Source organism: Oryctolagus cuniculus, chromosome 17, assembly GCF_964237555.1.
Source record: "Oryctolagus cuniculus chromosome 17, mOryCun1.1, whole genome shotgun sequence".
Taxonomy (NCBI): Eukaryota; Metazoa; Chordata; class Mammalia; order Lagomorpha; family Leporidae; genus Oryctolagus; species Oryctolagus cuniculus.
This window is the reverse complement of record NC_091448.1, coordinates 53,570,893-53,592,973: the sequence shown is the minus strand read 5'-3', so window position 1 is coordinate 53,592,973 and position 22,081 is coordinate 53,570,893. Positions and strand designations below refer to the sequence as shown.

Genomic DNA, 22,081 nt, shown 5'->3' with positions numbered 1-22,081 from the left:
TCCGGCGGAAGTGCGCCCACTGTGTTCCGGCGGAAGTGCCGTGTCATCTTGGCGCGTTTCAGTCTCGTTTCACAAATGCCAGAGCCAGACCCAGAGAGTTGAGAACCTGCCCGCCGTCTGACGGCCAGTAAGTGAAGTCGGGTCTCCCCACGGGGCCACACCACCGCATCGCACTGCAGGATCCGTGTTTCTGGACCCCAAGTAAGGCCGTAGTCATCAGTCACACTCCAAGGATGGCGGCCGGTGCATTGAGCGCCACACCTGTGTCTTTGCCGTGAAGGATGGCAGGGGAGGCAGGGTCTGGATGGGTGGAGCACTGGGACCCCAGCCCAGCAGTGAGGGCTTCAGCCAGCCTCCCAGGGTGCAGCGGACAGAGAGTGTGAGGTCTTTTAGGGATGGGGGGTAACCCCGCAGGGCTGCAGAAGCTGCTCCAGGAGCCCCCCGGAAGCCAGAGGAGGCCTTTGCACTGTTTCATTATTTGCAGGGTGATAACATTGTAGAGCTGTGGGAGGGAAGAGGGGCCCCAGCAGAGGCAGGTGCTTGGCACCCGGCCCCAGCACTGGTGTCTGCATCCCCAGGGCTCCACCGACAGAGCAAATGCAGCCCCAGGTGGGGCAGGTCGGGCCAGGGCCCAAGGTCAGGCACAGCTAGTTCCCTGGCCAGCCCGTCTGCAAAGCCCTGCGTCCAGACCGCTCTTCTCTCTGTTTATTTACCCCAGACTGGGATTAGAGGGAACATTTACATGAACTTTTGAAAACAAATATTCCAGTTGTGTCTCCTCCTGCTCGCTCCCCACCTCGGCTCAGGCGTCTGCGGCAAGAAAAAGAGAGAGAGAGAGAAAAAAAAGAAAACCTGTTTGGTCAGTGAGAACCGACTGGTTAATACATAAGCAAATGTCACCGAGGAGCAGGCACAACTGGAAAAAAAAACCTACAGGCGTCATCCGTGGGCAGCCTTCTCCAGAGGTCGTGCACGGTGCAGGGCGTGCTCCTTGAGCCTTCCACTCTGGTGGAAGACCCGGATGGAGTCCTCGGCTCCTGGCATTAGCCTGGTCTTGCCCAGCCCTGGCTGTTGCAGGCATTTCGGGAGTGGAAAGGGATTGAACAGTGCAGACGAATATGCGTCTTTAAGATTTACTTATTTGGGGGGCCAGTGCTGTGGCGTAGCAGGTGAAGCTGTCACCTGCAGCGCCGGCATCCCGTGTAGGCTCCGGTTCTAGTCCCAGCTGCTCCTTTTCCGATCCAGCTCTCTGCTATGGCCTGGGAAAGCAGTAGAAGATGGCCCAAGTCCTTGGGCCCCTGCACCCACATGGGAGACCCGGAAGAAGCTCCTGGCTTCAGCTACGGCAGTTGCAGCCATTTGGGGAGTGAAGCAGCAGATGAAAGACCTCTCTCTCTCTCTCTCTCTCTCTCTCTCTCTTTCTGGCCCTGTCTCTCTGTTACTCTGCCTTTCAAATTAAAATGAATCTTTTCTTTTAAAGATTTATTTATATTTATTTGAAAGGCAGAGTAACTGTGTTGAGGGGCGGGGAGAGAGGGAGAGGGATCTTCCATCTTCCATGGGCTGGTTCATCCCTTTCCACTCCTGAAATGCCTGCAACAGCCAGGGCTGGGCAAGACCAGGCTAATGCCGGGAGCCGAGGACTCCATCCGGGTCTTCCACCAGAGTGGAAGCATCCCAAGCCCTTGGGCCATCACCCATCACCGTCCTACACAGGTGAGCAGGAAGCTGGAGCCAGCATTCCAGCGTGGCGTGCGGCTGTCCCAAGAGGCAGCCTAGCCCTCCGCACCCCGGCACCCACCACAAGATCACGTATCTTAATCCCAAACACTCTCCCCCCCAGTAGCGGGCAGGCAGGGTAGCAAAACTAGACAAGGAGACTTCCAGACCATCCACCTGTGGTGCCAGCTCCACTGCCTCCCCTCCCCCACTCCCCTGCAGCTTCCAGGGAGAAGTGGCCAATCCAGAGATGTGCTCCTTCTTTCTCTCCTCTTCTCCCTCGAGGAAAGCCAGACTCCACATCTTCCTGTCCTGCTCCACGTGCGGAAGCACCCGGAGCTGCTCCCCACCCGTGGCAGAGTGGCAGCCTCGGTCCCCGGTGCCTCACCAGGAACATGACGGGCCGTTAATCCAGGTGAACAGTCTTGGGCAGTGTCTGTCCCTGAGACGCTGCGCGTCACGTCCTCTCCCCGGTGTGAAAAGGCGTCTGTTTGTTTCTTTACGTCTTCTTTTAATTGCCACGAGCTGGACTTGTAAATATCCCAAGTGGCTGAGTCATGGCTCGTCTAGTAAACCGACCGAAGGAAACGGACATGGTCCGTCCACTCTCTCAGCGCTGGCATCCCAGGCCTGCCTGCCCCCAGAAGGGACTCTGGAGACGGGGAGGGAACGTGGTGCCAGCGGTAGTGGCGTGGGAGCTGAGAGAGGTGCGCAGGTGACGGGCGCCAGGTGTTTCGTGCTAGGGTCTGGGCAGAGAGCTCTCCTTGTCTAAGAAGTTGGCAGCTTCCCAGGAGCTCCGAGCCTTTCCGTGTTCTGAATGCCGCCTCCCCCCCCCCCCCCCCCCCCGGGACGGACACTTGGAGGCCCCGAGGTTGGAGACAGTTCTGAGGCCGGAGCTCCCTCTCACTCCAGGCCGCGTGGGAGGCGCGGTGCTGGGGGAATGGCCGCCCGCGTCCGCTGGCCTGGGAGCAGCAAACCCTCTGTGGTTGTGCGTGCTGCTGCTGTTCTCAATGCCGCCTCCTCCCTTAGCGTTGCTCTCCGAAATACGTGCAGAACCTGGGGTGGCGGGGGGGGGGGGGGGGGGCTGGGAGCAGGTGAAGGTACGGACAAAGCCAGGCTGCCCGCGCGTGAGTGTGGTTCAGGCTGGGCGCTGGCTCCATCCCAGTGCGCTCGTGTCTACTTTCGCGTTTGTTTAAAATTTTCCACCATCCAAAGTTAAGGTAGGAGGAGAGAAAGAGGGACTAAAACGAGCTCTTCGGCCCGCAGGACTAGGGCGCTCTCCCTCAACAGAGAAGGACTCCACTGAGGAGGGGGCGGGAGCCGTGCTCACGTTTCCAGAAAGCCAGAGAAAGGAGGCGTGCCGATGGATGCCTCCTGTGGGACCCAGGGCGACCCAGAGGCCGCAGCTGGCCTTGGCTCCTCACGCCCGCCGCCCGCCACCTTCCTCCGTGCACCCTCGGCTCACGCCGGCTTCCCCAGGCCCACAGCGGAGCTCCTCGCGGGGTAGGGGTCGGGGAACGGGGGACCCCCGCGTGCTCTGAAAGCACTGGCGATGTAGAAGCTTGGTTTGCATCTGCTCCGCGATAAAAGGCATCACGTGTGTGCTAACCGTAATTCCAGCAGACCCGTCCACCCTCCCACGCGTACCGCGCCACTCAGGGGCGCTGAGCCCGGAGCGTCGCCCTGTCGTCCCCGGGCCTCTGCAGAGCCTGCTGCCGGGTGTTGGCCACCTTTGAATTTGTCACCAATTGGCCTCCCTGACAGATTTTTCTCAGCTTCTGCTTCCCTGCTAACGGCCACTCTGTCCTTACTGTCCCTTCCAAATATTGAATGTAGGGAGGCGCCTAAAAGTTCGTGGAAAATTCACATAACCTTTTTATGAATGAAAGATTCATTCATTTATTTGAAAGGCAGAGTTACAGGGAGAGAGAGAGAGAGATCTTGGATCCACTGGTACACTCCCCAGATGGCTACAACCCTGTCAAGGCTGGGCCTAGCCAAATCCTGGAGCCAGGAGCTCTATCCGGGTCTCCCATGTGTGTGGTGGGGGCCCAAGACCTTGAGCCATCTACTGCTTTCCCAGGCCGTTAGCTGGATCGCAGCCAGGACTTGAACCAGCACTCGTGTGGGATGCTAGCGTCGCAGGCAGCGGCTTGACCTGCTGCACCACAGCGCTGGCCCCCACTTAGTCTTTCAGTTCTATTCGTCCAAGAACTTCCTGAAGCCCCCTCCTAGCCTAGGCACCCCCGCCTCTGGGTGGTCTGGTTTGCAGGATTTCAGCTTCGTGGTGGGGTCCAAGCACCCCCACAGGAGTGTTTCACTCTTCCCTTTCAGCAGTGTTGCGTAGACCGCGCGAGTTAGTGAAGCTTTTCTTATAGAGTCAGCCCTGTATGAGCCGATTGTGCCCAACTCCGGGCTGCTCCTAACGTTCTGAGTCCATCTGAGGTAGGTCTGGGCGGAGCCATGATGTGTGTGAAATGCATTCTCGACTTAGGATAGTTCCCACTGACGATGGCTTTTTGAGAGTATACGTAAGATATATATAAGATAATCGTATGAGGGGGCTTCAGAACTTTTGAAAAGTAGAATTATAGACAAGTTTAATTTGGTACAAAGATATTTTGAAATCCATGCATACTAAGGGCTTTTCAAAAACTTTACCAAAAAATGTGTATTATGAACAAACTATGCATGGATTTAAAAACATTTTTTTTTGCACCAGGACAGACATTTGGCACAGCTGTTACGAGACCTTGTGGGACACCGCCAGCCTCTGTTGCCGTAACTGGGTTCAAATCCCGGCTCTGCTTCCAGCCACAGCTTCCTGCTGCACACCCTGGGAGGCCAGGTGGTGTCTCGGTTACTTGAGTCCCTGCCTCCACCGTCACGGCAGATCTGGATGGGGCTCTGCCTCTCCGGGCTTTGGCATTTGGGGAGTGAACCAGCAGATTGGGGGAAAAAAAAAAAATCTGTCTCTTTCTGTCTTTCAAATACGTCCATAAAATTTTTTTTCCAAAGCTTTTACTGTCCATAAAAATTTTTTAAATATTTTTGCACCAAAATGAACTCCTCTTTAATCCCACTGCATGAGCTTTCCGAAGCGCCCTCACAGAGGGGCAGAGAGCATGGCTAAGGGGTCAGGAAAGCCGCCCTGAGGAGGGGACGCTGGTGTTCCGTCTCAGGTGGAAGGGACAGCACATGTGACAGCCAGGAGTGGCTGGAGCCCGGGCGCTGCGGCCGGAAGTACAGGAGGCCTGGATGGCTGGCGTCAGGCGCAGGGTGTGGCTGCAGGGGCTGCAGGCCCCACTGAGCCACCCTGGGGTCTGGGTCTCAGTTTGGGCCAAGGGAGGGCTCTAAGCCAGGAGGCAGCCCGACCTGACTTAAATTCCGAAGCAGCGGCCCCACGCCTGCCGCGGTCCCAGCCCGAGAGCGGAGCTGCTGGTGCCGCGAGGCCTCTCTCCGCTCGTGTGGAGCTCTGTGCGCGTAAACCGAAACCAGATGGGTGTTCTTCTGCTTCCCAGGCAATTGTTGGGCGCGATCCCTCGCTCTGCCGCTCCCACACCCAGCGTGATTGGAAAATTCGGGGTCACTGCTGCCCAGAGCCCTCGCTGCGCGGGGAGCTTTCCAGCCTCGGGAACAACCCCCGTTCCTTACACGCCTCTCTCATCATCATCATCGCTGCTCGCTGCCTCGGACGCTCAGTGCCCCCACCCGCTCTGTCTGCCTTCCCCACCCCCAGGATGTCGGCACAACCCAGCCCAGTGGGGGGCAGATTTGTTCTCAGACACCACACGCGTGGCAGAACTGCCAAGGAGCGGTGGGATTCGTGGTCAGGTGGATCGGGGGGGTGGGGGGGAGCTGCAGGCGCTTTGGAGGCAGGAAGGGGTGGGCTTGTTCTGGTTCTGGCGAGAAGGTGGGCTGAGATCACACACGCACACCCACGCCCTCGCTGCAAGCGTCTCAAATGCTGGCTGAAGTGCTCACGGCCCCACCCACAAACGCTGATGCAGGGCTGTGTCCATCAGGAAGCAAGGACAGCCCCTGATGAAGAGCGCTGAAAACCAGAACCCAGAGTGGATGAGGCCATGCTGGGGCCGGGCGGACGTCCAGACGAGGCACGGGCGTTGCAGGCCACGGCGCTGGGTCCCCCTGCCGCCTCTCGCTCCCCCAACCACCCTTTAACAATGTAACAGTCATCCTGAGCTCACGGCGCTGGGTCCCCCTGCCGCCTCTCGCTCCCCCAACCACCCTTTAACAATGTAACAGCCATCCTGAGCTCGAGGCTTGTACAGAAACCCACCATGGCCAGGTTTGGTCCGTGGACCGCAGTCTGCACACCTGTGATGCAGCCGAGGCGCCTGTCACCTGCCAGGGAGGGGAGCAGACCTAAGACCCCGAGCAGGGAGAGACCCTCACGCCACCAGATCATCAGCGAAGGAGGCCGCACCACAGACAGCACCAGGCAGCCTGCCGGGTTGTTGTCTAGACCTTTCTGGGTGCTCACAATCTTGGGGACACTGTGTTCACGTTTCGGGTTTAAGATGGGCCTCATCTCCCCAGCACCTAGAGGAGATGAGGACGGGATGTAGGAAGTCTGTGAGCTTAAGCGGAAAAGCCAGTTGCACTGTTGTTTTCATTAACATTTAGCATTTTCTTCCATTACAACCCACCGTGGTGTTGGCAGTGCCCATTGCTTTGTCACTAGCAGAAATCAGATATTTCCGTAGCAAAATAGAGGATGGGACGTACCTATGGGTAGAGAAGCATACTTCTGTGTATTTGGAAATTCAAGAAGGTCAGAGGTCAGAGAGATTGTTGTTGGAATTTTTTTTTTTAAGTATTTAGAAGTTAGAAACTGGCAGTGAAATTATCCTATATCAAAATTTGTAGGCTTAGGGGCATTTTTAAAGAGTAGAAAATGAGTTAGTTTTCAAGGAAATTGGAGGAGGGACAACAAAGCGAGTTGTAAGAACATCTTTGGAGTTAATAAAAATAAAAGCCAAAATTTGTAAAACAACAGCTGCCAGGGACGATCCACAGGGCTGAAACTCGTTCTTGGAAAAGATGAATTGGTAGAAAAGGAGGACGCACGCTTGTGGCGAGGGTGCTGAAGAACAGACGTACTGCAAATGCAGAGACACGAATGGGGCATTTAAGTTGTAGGAGGACCCGGTGGGCAGTACGCCCGTCATCTTGAGAAAGCTGGCTCTTTCTAGAACCATGTAACTTAACCAGACCAACTCGAGGAAAAGGGAAAACAGGACTCCCAACAGGAGACATGGACCCCGGCGTGCCGCCAGGAGCCCGAGCAGCCAGTCATTCCTCCATTCATTCGACAAACTCTGAGTCTCCACTCCGGGCGTTGTTGGTAGATGCTGGCAGCAGAGCAGTGAAAACCCCATCCTGCGCCTTTCCTGTGATGGAAGAAGGGTTCTTTGATTGTCTCAGTCCAGTGTGACAGCCACTGGCCAGCCCTGACTGTTGGGCTTGTGCAGTGCGGTTAGTGCAACTGAGAAACTGAAGTTTTGACTTTATTTTTTTTAAATTATTTATTTAAAAGGCAGACTGACAGATCTTCTGTCCTCTGGTTCACTCCCCAAATGCCTAAAGCAGCCAGGGGCTGGGCCACGCCAAAGCCAGGACCTAGGAGCTCCATCGGGGTCTCCCACATGGGTGGCAGAAACGCAGATACGGGGACCCTCATCTGCTGCCTCCCAGGTCCATTTGCAGGACGCTGGATTGGAAGCAGAGGAGGGACTCAATCCCAAGCACTCCGGTACGAGAGGTGGACTAACCCTCCTGTGCCACAGCACCCACCCCAGCTTTGGTAACTTGGTTTCTATGGCAACACTGGGGCAGTGAGCATGGAAGGCGGTGAGCTCCTTGCACAAGTGCCGTGTGCTCTTGGGCCCACTTCATCAGTGCCACGCAAGGGAGCTGGCAATCGTAAGAGCCAGACACGTGGCCCCGTGCAGGAGGGCAGAGGCTGCACCTTGTGTTCCAGGAAACACTAATACAAAAACCACAGATAAGAAGCAACGGCCCTCTGGTGTGTGTGTGGTGGGGGGGATACATCTCCAGGTGGGGGCTCGAGGATCCTGGGCTCGGGAGGCCAGGGTGAAGCCACGTGGAGAGTGGATTCCGGAAGCAGCACCTCTCTGCTTCCTCGACGCTCCATCAGGGCGCGATCCGACTGGGCAGTGGGAGTGGCCGTCTTCAGCAGCTCCTGCTCTCATACGGAATGGGAGCCCCCCCCCCCCCAGCCTCGGATCAGGAGGAGCCCTACCTGAGCCCCCTGAGGTCAGCTTTCCCCGGAGCCACCCTTGGGCTCGGAGGGTGCACCTCCCACCAACGGTGTGATGCTTTCTGGCACGAGTCATCGAAAGAGGACTTCTCCTGCTTCTGTTTTGCAGGGATGATCATGGTGATCCTGCTGCTGTTTGTGGCGATAGTGGTCGTGGCAGTCTGGCCGACCAAGTGATGGCAAGAAAGGGACCCCGGGCTGTGACCCCAGGACGACGCAGAAAACCCAGCACCTTGCGGTACCCAGACCCCGCTCTCAATAAACCCCCGAGGCTCTGACTCTTGGTGTCGCCTGCGTTCTTAGTGGTTCCGGGAAGCTCCCCAGTGCACTGGTCCCGGGGTGGGGTTTTCGGTTTTGACCTTGGTCATTCTGGTGTTAGCCAAGTGCTCACTGCCCCCTGGCCGCCTGTGGGTTGCAGCCACCACACAGTGCGCCGGACACCCTGAGAGGAACTCAGTTACTGCGGGAGCTGTCGCCTTGATGTCTGTGTAGGAAAAAGCACTCAAGCTGCTTATGTCAGGGAGGGGCAGGAGTGGGGGCGCATCACCCCGTGGGGCCCTGTGTGCTGGCCAGGAGTGCCCATTGCCCCTGCTCAGAAACACTTCCGGGGACTCATGGGAGCAGCCGCCAGCCCCGGACATGCATTCTTTTTCATCCCCTTGGTGACAGCGAACCCCCATTTTTCAAGGTTGAAACATCTGAGCGAGAATCAAACCTGTTGAGTAAGTTGGGTGGGAAGCAGGGAAGTACTGATGAGGCCGAAGGGCGGTGATGAAGCTGTGGGACTCCTGCACTGGCTCTGATGCTGAGTGTGCGTGCACGTGTGTGTGTGCATGTGTGTGTGTGCATGTCTCAGAAGGAGCAGGTGCAGGAGGCAGGCCTGGGAAGCACACTAGGCCCACGGACAGGTGAGTTCTGAGCTAGAAGGGGACGGCGGGCCCAGCGTCCTTGCCTCATGGCACAGGGAAAGAGGAGCAGGGTTGGTGACAGGGCAGCTGCAGAGCCCAGGGTTCCACCGAGAGGGGAACGGGCGGTGGTGGGGCTGCCAGGGAGGAGCCTCCCAGGGCTCTCCCCGTGAGGACGTGCCCTGAAACGCCCTCTGGACAGGGGCTCGCCCCCGGGGAGAGCTCACTCTGGAGCCTCTGCCGGTGGGGTGGCCGCCGTAGTCTCTGGCAGAGGAGGGGGCCTCTGGAAGCTGTCGGGCCGGCAGAGAGCCCAGGAGCAAGCCCCTCACCCTGCTCACAGCTCATTGGCTGGGAACCACCCACCTGGCCTGGCTCAGGAAGTGGCCGGAAGGCAGGGCGCCCGGAATATGGATGAGCCGCCCAGTGACGACCACGCCGTGAGCTCACGGCGCTGGGCCGCAGGCAGCTGACCTTTCTGTGCCTCTGCTTCCTCACGTAGAACACGGGGAGATCCCCTCCCTACCTCCTAGGGCTGCGGGGGGGCCGAGAGGGTCCTGCCTACAAACAGCGGGTGGAACGGGGAGCGAGCCCAGATGTGGGCCCGGACCTCAGGGGCTGCGACACGCACAGACCAAGGTGAGGCCTCGGAAGCCACTTGGAGCCAGGAGGTGGCAAAGGACCCAGCAGGCGAGCATGGGGCTGAGGCGTGCCGTCCGAGCGCCGTCGGGCGGGGGGAACGAGAGCAAACGGGGAGGCAGGCTCATTTCAGGGGCGTGCGTTCCCAGAGCAGAGGTCTGGGCTTTGCAGGGTTCGCGCCCCGGGATGCATTTCCTTGTCGGGGCACGGTGGTTGCTAACGGATCACCCGACGGAGGACCAAGAATCTGCAGAGCCACGTCTCCCAGCCTTGTGCTGAAACCCCAAATCTATACAAACAGTCTCCTTGGAGCCCCCCACCCCGGGGCTCTGGGCGGGCAGCACTAGTGCTCTGTTTGACTTTCTCACCTCCTCTTGACTCGCTCAGCACGGAGCCCCGGCAACTCATGGGGCGTCTTTGAAGCAGAGCCACAGAGTCCTGGCTCGGTGACACTGGGAGGCCGGTGCCTGCACACTGCAGCTTCTGTTCTTCGGGCTGAATGGGCTCTGGGCCCGGACCCAGCATCATTCGCTGTGTGACCCCGGACTGGTAACGTCACCTCTCTGGACCCCTGGGCAAGGCAGAGCAAAGAGAAAGCTGCCCAGGGAAGGTCAGCGTGCACCTGCTGTGCAGGCCACAGCGGGGAGAGCCCCAAATCCCCTTAGTCTTCCTCTCGGGGGACCCCCGTCCCAAGCAGATAGAAAGCTGGCAAGGAATGGCCAGGTGCCTGGGAAACCTGTTGCCTTCAACCCATCCTGGAGCGCTGTGGCTGACGGGAAGGCGGGGCTTTCCAGCTTGGCTGCACGGCTGGCTACCTCCGGCAGCCATGCTGGAGGTGGCTGGGTGAGCCTGACCCTGTCGCCCTAAGCGTGACAAAGAGGCGAGATGGGGCCCTCAGTGCCCGTCATCTCAGGGGCTTTCTCAGCGAAAGCAAACGTAACTAAAATAACAGCAATAAGCAGTATTTACCGGCAGCGATTATTGATTATAAGCATCGCAAGTCTGCAGACCGTATAAAGGAACCCAGATACCTGGGTACAACTGGGGCTCTCGGGCCACGGAAACGTCGTTATGATTCAGCACCGTCATGAAACCGTGGCCGGGATGGCGACCTGCCCCTCGCCCCCCACGCGCGGCCCCCAGCCCACCTGGGACCCTGCTTTCTCCCCACAGGGTGCTGATGACATCACAGACAAGCGCCACTGCTGGCCCCATGGGACACGGCCGGTTTTGGGGGGGGGGGTCCTTTTCCAGCTCCTTCACGTCCAGGACACTGGAAGCCATGTGCAGACTGAAGACATCTCTTGGATCCTCTAACCAGCCCTGCTGAAGCTGTGTGTGTGGGGCGGGGGTCGGTATTTTAAGGAGCGAGCCCAGACCCACCCTTTCTCTGTCTGCCCTGCCCAGTTTCCCAAATGCCCTCCCGTGGATGCACCCACAGCAAAAGGCACTGACCTGTTTCCAGAAATGACTCTGCCCTGCCGAGCGTCCTGTCTGACATGGCGAGGGGTTCACACACCCCTGCGCCGTTTCTCATTGGCTCTGGTCTACCCCTCCCTGCCCTGTTTCTCTGGGAGTATGTCTGTATCTGGGGCGCCTGTTCAACAAAATCTGAGCCCCCCAGGGTGTGTCGGCCACGAATGGGTACCTTATGCCCGGGTGCTGGCTCAGGGAGGCCAGGCAGCCCCCGCGAAGCTGTCACCCAGCAGGGGTCTAGGCCTTTGCTCTGTGCTGGCCCCGGGGGTCCTTGACGAGAATCACTCGGCTTCCGGCACCTCTCCAGTGGGCTTCCCCCAGCGCGTTTCTCCCGTTGTTTGAGCTCGGCGGATGCCAACGCCTTCTCTCCCCCAGAAGGCCCCGGCTGGCAGCGTGGCTGCTTATTCTGTGTTTCCCTGGGCTTGGCCGTGGCCACGTCCCACGGGGATGGACTGAGATGCGGACAGAGGAAAGCTACGTCACGAACACCCTCGAGAACTGGGCCTTTGACCTAAAACAACCAAAGTGGAGACTCAGACTGCCAAGCGCTCGCGGAAGGCTCAGCCGCAGTCCCCGAGCAGCCCGCGGGTCCTGCACGTGGGATAGCCAGCCCTGGGGAGCCCTGGAGATGGCAGCTGAAGCTGGCCTGCTTCGCAGCCCGGACAGGCCCTGGCATCACCGCTCGAGACCCGGACACCTGCAGGCCACACATGTGTCTTCCTGCACCTGAGCGCTAGATCCTGGCCACCGAAGGGCTTCCCTGGCCTCCAAAGAGGGCCGCAGGGCCCATGGCAGAGACTTGTCCCTGAAACCCGGTGATGCAGGAGCTACAGCGTCCTGGCGACAATCAGCTCTACTCCACGCAGCAATGCAACTCCTAGAGCCTGAACCACTTCCTAAATCGTGGGCTCGGGGAACCTCTCAGACACCCAGACTCTGCGCCACACGCTCGGAGCCGTGAGCAGAGGCGAGATCGCGAATGTCGCTGGGCCCGGTGTGTGCACACACGGTTGCGAGAGACAGGAACTGCTTCGTGTCAGCGGCGCGAGCCACTTGCATGTTCCAAGTCAAAATGGGGATGGTCGCGCCGTCCTCCACCCTGCTGGTACATGGGGTGTCTGGGGGTAGGGGGTCTCTTTATCCTGGAGCCCAGAGAGGGGCCGCTTTCTTGGGGACTAAAGCACAGATTGTCCCAGTTGAGAGCCTTTAGCTCAAAACGGCGTTCACAGATGGCGAGCGAAGCTGCCTTCCCCCGTAGTTGGGGCTCCGTCCTGCGGGCCCCTCCCCGCTACCCGCAGTAAAGACAGGGAGGCAGGCCAGTGTACAAGAGTTTATTTAATGATATCTGAATTTAGTTCTATCACGTGGGGTCCACGTTACAAGTTCCATCTGGGTCCATTACAGCTCTAACAGAAAACCTTAGAAAACACAATTCCACGACTTTCTCCATGTCATTAAATATATTCATATATAATAACCATAATATATTAGTATGCATTGGAAAGGAACGCTGACCCAAACAATATGTCATGGTCACAACTAAACATTTACAATTCTGAGTGAACAGAAATGCGAAACACGGGAGGGAGTGGTGGGAGGTCTGGGGGCAGGGAGGCCCAGTGACGCGCGGAGTGGGACACATGTGACTACCCCTCGGGAGTGCCTGTCCGTGAGCTGTGGCCCCCGTCGGTGAGTCTCGTGCGCCTGGGTTTCGAGGGTGGCTTCCATCGGGTATGGAGACCCTACATCGGGTTCCCAGTCCCTCAGGGTCTCCGTCCACCCCGGGCTATACCCATTTCCTGCGTGCAACTGCGGAGGCAGGGTTCCCGGAGGTCACTGAGGGCCTTGGCCCTAGGCCTGCCTCCCCCGCGTCCCTCCGGCCTCACTGCGTGTCAGCGAGGCAGGCACTCGGCTCTCGGGGACACCAGGGCGCCCAGCCGGGGGAGAAAGGCCAACTGGCGAATCTGTTTAACAACAACAAAAAGACTAACCTGGTATGTTTTTTCTTCTTCAAACACCTACATGTCACAACTCTGGTTAATACACTCTTCAAAACTCAAATCAAAACCTAGTTCCGTTGTACACCCCTTCCTAACTGTACAAACTGCACCGCCTCCGTTCCTGGTTCCGTCTCCTCCCTGGGTGAGGGCAGGGGCGGGACCGGAGGAGCCGTGGGGTCTGGCAGGGGCCCTCCCATGGTGGCTTCTTCCCCGCCCTGGCACACGACCGGGGGTCCAGGCCATGACCAGGAGGGTGAGGCGGGAGGCAGGCTGGGTTTGCAGGAAGATGTCCACTGCCGAGCGTGGGGGGGGGGGTCCTCAGAGACCACCAGTGCACACCCCTCACAGGGCAGCGTGAGGCTCAGACCCCAGGAAGGATGTGGCAGGGCTGCCACACCCCTCTGCACAGGTGGGGAAGCCACCGGGCAGCATCACGGCCACCCCTCCCCCCAGGGCAGCCTGCGGCCTCTCTGCCAGTCCCTCCTGGACTCCCTCTGGCCCCCACCATTCTAGGGCCTCTGGGGAGCAGTGAGACCTCTTTCCAGGAACCTGGCCTCTCTCTTGCAGGTCCCCTCCCTGCTTCGCCCACCATTCTTGGCGTCGTCACCCTGAAGTGGCAGTAGCAGTGGCCAGGGCAGAGTGCAGCCCGGGGCAGCATGGCCGCTGGACACGTGGACTCCAGTGTCTGCACCGGAGAAGGTGGGAGAGGATCCCCGGCCCCCAGGGCTGTCACGAGGACACGTCGGGAGCAGGTGGGTAAAGTGCCTGGCACACAGCAGGGGCTCAGTAAGTGGCAGCCGTGACATGGGCGGGAAGGCGGGGGAGGGGCACTGGGGAGCCAGAAAGAGAGGCCGAGCTCCGCGCCTGGGGAGACCCTTGCGAGCAGCCAAACACTGGCAGGGAAAATGAAACCGGTGCCCTGCCTGACAGGGAAGCCAGGCCTGGCATTCGGCATCAGCTTCGGGAACACGGGAGCGGCCGGAGTCGGGCACGCCAGCCCCGGGGGATGGGGTCTGCACCCAGCTCTGGGAGGCACAGGCCAGCACTGCGCAGGGCCCCGGAGCCAGAGACGATGGCCCAGGAGCTGCCCAGGCTGCGGTGCATCAGCTCCAAGGGCCAGGGGCCCGCCGAGGGAGGGCAGCAAGAGGAAGTGGTCATGGCTGCCGTGGCGGCCAGGAAGCTGGCCGTGCCCCCCCCCCCCCCCCGTCCCCGCCTGCCAGCGAACCCTCAGCCCCCAGCCAGGCCCTTGCCAGCTGTTGACACTGCTCGGGGGCCCCTGCGGGGGCTGATGTCATTGCACAAACAGTGTCACTGCCCCCTCCCCTGGAAGCGTGTCATAGAAGGGGCTGCTTCCAAGTTTCCAGAAAGGAAACGCTCTGGGAGGTTTTGCCTGCGCAGTGCCTCATCCAACAGGCGGCTGCGGCACGAGGCCGTGACCACCCGGCTTGGGCTCCTCAGGGGTGTCCTTGGGCCCAGTGCCCGCCTCCTGGGTGAGCCAGACCCCAGGCACCACCAGAGCCTCCTTTCCTCTGCCCATGGGAGATGAACCCCCCACCCAGACCCTGGGACCCCACCCCAGAGGACCAAGCCAGCAGGTGCCAGCGGAGACCAGAGGCCACATGGGGGGAGGGGGGGTGTGCCCAGGTCGCCGCAGCCCTGTGTCCAGCCGGGATTCCTCGAGAGAGAAAGGCGGGGCATTGGTGCTGGGCTCGCTTAGCGCCCCCACCAGAATTCACAGCTCTCCTCCCCGGCTCCTGCTCCGTGACCCATCAGCGACCTGCATCTTCGGCCGCCCCTCCACGGTGACCCCACCTCGCCCCGGGAGGCGCGTCTGTGCTCTGGGAGGCGCCCTGTGAGGTAGCTACGTCTCGCCCTCTTTCTCCAGGGCCTGGCCTGCGGCGCCCCTGACCGCGCAAGCGTGCACGCGGCTCCGGCCTGGGGCGCGGGGGCCGGGGGCTAGGGGTGGGGCCGCCGAGGGCCCCGCCCGGCGCGGCCCCGCCCCCATCCCCCCACGTGGGAACGCCCTCGCGGGCCCAGTCCGCGCGCTCGCGCCCGGCGCGCTAGGCCTTCTTGCACTTGCCCTTCTTCTCGCGCTGCTGGAACTTGCGCAGCCGCCGCGCCCACGTGTCCCGCCACTGGATCACCAGGCTGCTCTTGTCGGCCACGATGCCGCTCTGGTCGGGCGAGTCCTCGGCGCTGCCCAGCAGCAGGTACTTCTTGAGGGGCTTGATCTTAGGGCACTTGCAGGCGACGTCCCGCGAGCGGATCCACAGGCTCTGTTCACCGCGGCGGATGCGACTGGCGCCCTGCTTGTATACCGAGATGATGTTCACCGTGAACTTCCACCAGTCCCCTGCCTTGTCCGCCTTCAGGACGTTGATCTGGACGGCTGTAAGGGAAGCACAGGCCGGCGGTGGGCGGGGGGCTGCGGAGAGCCACGGGGCCGGGGAAGCCAGGCCTCCCATGTAGCGGCAGCTGCGAGGACACAGGAGGGGCCTTGGGTCGGGCACACCGCCCCCCACCCCCCACCCCGGGGGCTGCCTGCGTAAGGATGGTGTCTGCACCCAGCTTTGGGAGGCAAAGGAGACCCCAAGTCCCTGTAGCATGCAGCCGGTGGGCAGTGGCCACTCCCCATCCCCCACTGGAGTGGCTGGGGGAGACGGCACCCTCCAAGACCCCAGTCACTCAACACCCAGCCTCCTGACCACCCCACACCCAGGTGCAGAGAAGCCAACAGCCCGCGTGCTGGTCCTGTCCGCCTCGCCTGTGCCTACACTTAGCCCCTTCCCGGCTGCCTCCGTCCCCTGGGCCTCTCCGGTTCCCCAGGCCGTGCCCTCCAACCAGTTCTCCGCCAGTGCAGGGGTTCACGCGCTGCAGCGTGTGCCAGCCTCCCCCGGGGGCTTAGGGAAATGCACACGGCTGGGTCCTGCCCCAGGAGCTCCTTGTAGGACCCTAGGATGTGTACCTCTCACATGTCCCCAGGTGGGGCTGACGCCTCACCCCCAGGATGCACTGGTAAATGCCAGCACACTTCTGTAGCGCAGGAAGGGGCATTTTAAAAATGGGAAGAAATGCATTTTATGAGGGGGAGTCACAGATACAGGTCCTGGTTCCTCCCTGCCGTGGGGCAACCATGACTTCGACGTATTCAGTGCTTAACTGGATCCTTTTACTGTGTATCAAAACCTTGTGCTGTACCCCATAAAAACCTAACAAGAATCAGAAGTCAATCAAAAATTTTAAATCAAAATATCCTAAAAGCGAGGACAGGTATTTGGCCTAGCGGCTAAGATGTCTGGATTCCTAAGGCCCTTCCTGGAGGGCCAGGCTCTGCCTCCCGATTCCGGCTTCCTGCTAACGTGCATCCCAGGAGGCGGCATGAGGGCTCAAGTAGTTGGGCTCCTGCCCCCCACAAGGCAGACCTGCACTGAGCTCCCGGCTCCCACCCTCAGCTCCAGCCATCAGCGGCACTGGGGGGAGTGAACCAGCAGGTGTGAGCTCACCGGCTGGTTCTCTGCCTCTTTTTTTTTTTTTTAAAGGACAAGGAACTATAGTCTCAAGTAAGTTTGCAGAATCCTGGGTTAAACACAGGTGGGTTCCGATAGCCTGCCTTCCACAGCCTTGAGTGCACCGAGCACATGCGCCTGTGTTGGTTTCTGGGACAGCTCCGACTGCCCGGATGGACCACCTCAGACCACCAGCACTTCAGGGGGCTGACAGAGAGCTGCTAGGGGCTGGGGCATGCATGATCATCCCCATCAGCACACGGGGGTCCCTGGCAAAGGCCTGCAGCACGCTCAACCTCTGCCATCGTCCCATCCCCGTGTCCAGCACCCGCCGCACTGCACCCTTCAATACAGAGACACGCTGTCCGCTGAGAACAGGGCGCCAGCTTGGAGAAGCCACAGAACAGGCAGGCTCGGTGGCTTCAGCAGCCAAGCCGTGGTCAGCACCTGCCAAGCCAGGCACTGGGCACCCGTGCAGCTCGGCCCACCTCTCCCAAGTTCACCTGCACTCCCCGGGGGTACTCCCTGCACCCACGCCTGGCCCAGGATGACTGGGAGGTACAGAGACACCCACACCAGGTGGAGCGGCAGGCACACCTGACTCCTCCTCGTGGGGGTAGGTGTGGTGAGTGGCGGATTTTCCCGTGTTTTCATTTTAGCTGTTCCTGGGCATCCCGAACTTTGCACTCCAGTCTGAGGGCTCCAAAGAATGGCTGCCATGGCAACCGTTTCCATGTTTTTGTCACCAAGGGACTCAACACTCAGTGTGAACTCTTAGGGGGTGGGAACCGGGGGCTCCGGGGAAGTGGCTGGGCCCTGTGGATCTGACTGCAGACGGAGGTCACCGTGGCAACCGTGTGCCCCTCCATGGGAGCCCCAGTTTCCTCTCCCCAGGCCGAGCTGAATACACAATGAGCCTCCCTCGGGCGAAGGCTGCTCCCTGTGTGGACTTCAGAGCCCGGGGCTGCTGTGCAGCCACGGCTGGGGACGCAAGGCCCCGAGGGTGTCTTGAAGCTGTAGGCTGAACTGTGCCCCCACCCCCAGGTTCAGAAGTTACAGCCCCACCCCTGCACTCGAGGGCGGGACTGAACCTGCAGACGTGGTCTGTGGAGAGCAAGGAGATGACATCACGAGGGTGGGCCCTAACCAGACAGGACACACACACACAGCAAAGTCCACATGAGATCCCTGGCCTCTGGGGCTCAGGGCGGTGCTAAAGAAGCCCAGCTTGTAGGACCTTGTTCCAGTGCCCTAGGAGCCAACAAAATTCATCTTGAGGACCGGGGGGCTTGGGCCTCAGCTCCCAGCCAAGCAGGAAGACAGGCCTGACAGGGTCTCTCGAGGGCGCAAAAGGAGGTCAGAAAGGGCTGGCTGGGCGAGGGCCAGCCTTGGGCTAGCCTTGGACTGGCCTGCCAGGCCCCCTGAAGGCCTCTTCACCCCCTGCACACCCCCTCCCATGTCTCCAAGCCTTCCCTCCCCGAGACCAGGCAGGGCACAGGGGGCAGCCTCCTCTCCCCACAGCACAGGACAACACCCCCAGGGTACCCTCCCCCAGACACCTTGCAAAGCAATGGACACTGGCCAGCTGGGACAGAGCAACTGGCCTTTGCCTGTCTTCTACCCGTAGCAGATCCCAGCAGCCCCCAGGATGAGACGGTACAGGCCCTGGGGGCAAGAGAGGGCGGCGCTAGGATTCGAGTGACCATGCTGGAAAAAAATCCACATTTCTGCTGCCCTTGGCAATGCCTCTGCACATTACACAGCCCACCAAGTATGAGCTGCTCATGCAGTGCACGGGCCAAGTACCAAAGCATTCAAAATCCACAGCGCAGCGGTGACCTCGAAACCGCCACTCACACACAGGGAGCCCGCACGTCGGCACGCCACATCCACCCCTCCGCGAGGCCCCTCCCAAGACTCCAGGCTTCTGAGAACCTGCTGCAGTCTTGGGGTTGCCTCCCAGCTCTGGTACCAATGGCACAGCAGTGTAACACGCAGGGCCTCGAGGCGTGATGACGTCATCACCAGGACTCCTCCCATACAAAGGGAGCAAGTGCCCCCGCCCCTCCCACCACAGAAGGCTGCAGCCATCATCAGCCAGCCAAGCTGATGGCCTCGCCACCTTGACCGTCCCAACTCCTAGTGCTACACCTGCCCAGGGTTTACCAATGGCCTGATGTCAGGTGTTGCATGAGAGCAGCCCCGCAAGACCAAGGGATACCCAGAGCCGGAAACCACCCTCTCCCCTCCCCGGCCTCGCACAGATGTCCTACAAACTGGCTTGATGGAGGCTAGAACGGGGCTCTGGTGGGAACACTCCAGGCTACTAGAGTCAGGCCTTTGGGGGGGGGGTGTTGAGGGACCCAGCCTCAAGCCCATGGCCCTTCTCCAAGGCAGAGACCAAGACCAACAGGGCCACACAGCCTGCTGCTGCTTCTGCTCCGTAAGTGATGCCCTGCAAACCCAGGGTCCCTTCCTCCGGGCCCCTGCTCACCCTACAAAGTGAGAGGTTGGGCAGCCAGTGAGCTGGGACCCTTGCGGTTGACCAGCCGAGTCTGGGGGCACCAGGGGGAAGTGGGACTTCAGGATGGAGCAAGAACAGAGCAAGGTCCAGGGCCTGGAGGTCTGGCCAGCCTTCAGCTCCTGGCAAAGCCGCCTGCCCTAGAGCTGGCCGCAGAACTCGGTCAGCAGGGCGGGGCGGTGACGGCCCTGAGCAGTGCTAGGGCTCAGAGCCAGGACTTCCACGCAAAGAGCCCTTCTCTGGGACCAGGGCACGGGCCCCTCTCAGGCTCCCAGGGGGCAGGAAGGAGGCCTGAGCCTGTGTTGGGCTGGCTGAGCGCCCAGCAGGCAGGGGAGGGGAGGAGGCTGGTTAGGACAGGCCAGGTGCCTGGAGCACCTCACTCTTGGGCAAGTAGGTGCCGTCCTGTCCCACGGGCTACTGCTGGCCACGTCACCAGACTGCAGTGGGAGGCACCAGCACGTCCTCCCGGGAGTCCCAATACTGGGTGAGACCCCAGGCTGTCAAGGACCGCCTAAAACGTGGGGCGCTCCAGGTCACTTCCTGCGCTCAGATTCTTCCAAAGCAGGGTCTGGGTTCCCCCAGGGCAGCCCCTCCTCTGTCCAGAGCCTCTACTCATTCAAAACCCACCTCCATCCCTTCCCAGCCGTGGCCCTGGCGGGCAGCCACCATGCCTGTGAGCTCTGGGCCTTCCAGGGACCAGCGGTGCTCCCCACCCAGGAAAGTCGGGAGTGGGAGGTGGCCGGGCACAGGCTGGGGGGCCTCCTGCTAGGATCAAAGCTCCCCACCTGGGCCAGGGTCGAGGAACGCTGCCTGCCGCTCGCTCACCTGCTTGCTGGGGATGTTCTGCAGCAGGACAGGGCCCAGTGAGCAATAAACCACCTGCTGGGTGGGCCCTGGGAGGGGTGTGGCCCGGGCTCTCCAGGCGAGGTCTGAACGCGGGGATACCTCTGCAGGGTGGTTTCCTGCCTCCCGGAGGTCTCCCGGATTTATGGGCTGCTCTGGTGGGCCCCTAGGGGTTTTTGCAGCAGTAGCTCCTCCCAAGGAAGCTTGGGTGGTCACCCCCTGCCTCCCCAGGCCCAGCCCTACTTTCCGGTTGGGCCTGTCCTGCTAGGGGAGGCTTGTCACCCATCTGCCTCAGAGACAGCGGCCAATACGGCCGGGGGAGGACGCTCAGCCCACAGAAACCATTGAGCCCACGCCGCCCCATAAATCTGCCGAGACAGAAAGCGTGTCAGGAGCTGCAGCTGCCTTCGTAAAATGTGGCTCTGACCGCACGGTTCCCGGGCCGCAGCCAAGTCTTGTTCTCATGGACGCCGATTTGCCAGGGACCCTCCTCTCCGACTTGGGGCTTACGAGGGCCCTACCAGGTTTTCATCAACTGACTCCGAGGCCACAGGATCACCACGGCCACCCCCTGGTGGGCCTCGGCAATTCTGGGTGCCACTTCCTGCCACTTATCCCCTGAGGTCCTGCCAGTGACCTTGGATAAGCTGGAAACACCAGTGCAGGGCTGGCTACAGGCTTTCCCCCCAACAGTACGCCTGGCCGGCCAGCCAGCCTCTCTCTCTCTGCAGTGTGGACACTGCCTCGATTTCCCCTGCAGGTCCTGGAGCTTGGGCTCTGCCCTTGTGAGACCATCCTCCCTGAGTCGGGCACAGCCTAGCCGGGCCTGGCCTATGCACCAGCAGGCTCTTGCTTTGGTCAACCAAGAGGGGGGACCTGGACGCTCCCACACAGCAGCCCAGGAGACAGCCTGCTGCACCCGGGGCAGCATCTAAGGGCTCCTCTGTCTCCTTCGAGGAGAAACTGGCAGCCCAGTGGTCCCTAATCCAATGCCCGAACCCCCCAAACCTTCAGCTGGGGCTGGGTCCACCACAGGCCTGGACAGGGCTGCCGAGGGTCACCTAGAGGTGGATGAGGACCACCCACGCCTGTCCCTCAGCCCAGCCCCTGCCTAGGAAAGCAACAGGGAGGGCGGGGCCTGCTGGAGACACCACAGAGAAGCAGCCAGTGGGAAGGCTGACACTGGGAGTGCTCCCCGCCCCGGGCCGGTGCCCTTGGAAGCAACAGGACTCCAGGTCCTGGCAAAGGGCCAGCCTCTCCTGACATGGCCTTGGTCCATGCCCCCACTGGCCAGGTCAGTCCAAGGCTCACAGAAAGCAGAGGGGTCTCTGTTCAGATGCCTACCAGGGGTGCAGGCCTACACCCACCAGGAGTCTGAGCCCTGCCTGCAGCCTACGGCTCCCAGCCCGGGGCTCCCACCTCCAGGGAGCTGTGGGTGGGGGGAGGCACTCCTAGCCGCCCCAGTACCATTCCGCATGGAGCACTAGCCCTCTACTCACAGCTCCCAGCTCCTAAAAGTCAAACCCTCCTCAAAACTCACCCCCCCCAACGAGACCTAAAGAAACAGGCATCACACAGGCCGTGGAGCAGGGGGACTCACCCCATCCGCCTGGATGAACCGAGTCACAGGCAGGGGTTTTGCCAAGGCGGCTGGCACGGAGGGGCCAGGGCTGCCTTGCATCTACCATTGCAGAGGCCTGAGCCCAGGATGGAGCTGGCAGTGGGTGGACTGCGAGGTAGGTTCTGAGGGAGAGGCCTCAGGACCAGCAGCAGGGGTTCTGGGGTCACTAAAAGCACGAATCCTGGGGCAGGGCCACCTGGTCTACCTCCCTGGGGCAGAAACTCCTGCCGCACCCAGTGGCAGTAGACACACAGGTCTCAGGACAGTGGCCCCGACTCTGCACCAGCTCCATAGGCACCCTGGACAGGTCCACGCCCCTGGTGTCCCCATCTGGAAAATGAGACGGGGTCCCATTCATCAGAAGGTCTTTGTGGCCCCCCTGAGCTATCCCCACCTGCCGGTCTCTCCTACTGCAAGATGTTATAGGTGAGGAGAGACCATAGCACGCTCCAGGAAACAGGCTGATGAGGGCCGGGGTCTGCCCAGGCCTCAGGGCAGCCGGCCTGGGGCTCAGCTCTCCTGCTGCAGCCGGAGCCTCTGGACTGGCATC

General features: G+C 60.7%; 2 protein-coding genes and 1 long non-coding RNA gene across 5 annotated transcripts in view; 2 read left to right on the top strand and 1 right to left on the bottom strand.

Annotated features, from left to right (window-relative positions):
• STX8 (syntaxin 8) overlaps positions 1 to 8,301 on the top strand; it is a 303,428-nt gene extending 295,127 nt beyond the window's left edge. Inside the window, exon 8 of the mRNA XM_070061378.1 lies at positions 8,133 to 8,301. Within this exon, the coding sequence (XP_069917479.1) occupies positions 8,133 to 8,200 (68 nt within the window). The 3' untranslated portion in view covers positions 8,201 to 8,301. The remainder of the gene's footprint in view (positions 1 to 8,132) is intronic.
• LOC127484431 (uncharacterized) lies at positions 12 to 4,710 on the top strand. The gene is made up of 3 exons (XR_007911397.2): positions 12 to 127; positions 2,005 to 2,134; positions 4,442 to 4,710. It is a non-coding gene; the product is annotated as an uncharacterized lncRNA (long non-coding RNA).
• A 6,656-nt stretch (positions 8,302 to 14,957) lies between the features above and the next one.
• The window catches only part of NTN1 (netrin 1), a 211,441-nt gene continuing 204,317 nt past the window's right edge, over positions 14,958 to 22,081 (bottom strand). For all 3 annotated transcript variants that reach the window (XM_051825185.2, XM_051825184.2, XM_051825183.2), the window contains exon 7: positions 14,958 to 15,429. In XM_051825185.2, the coding sequence (XP_051681145.1) occupies positions 15,101 to 15,429 (329 nt within the window). In that variant the 3' untranslated portion in view covers positions 14,958 to 15,100. The remainder of the gene's footprint in view (positions 15,430 to 22,081) is intronic.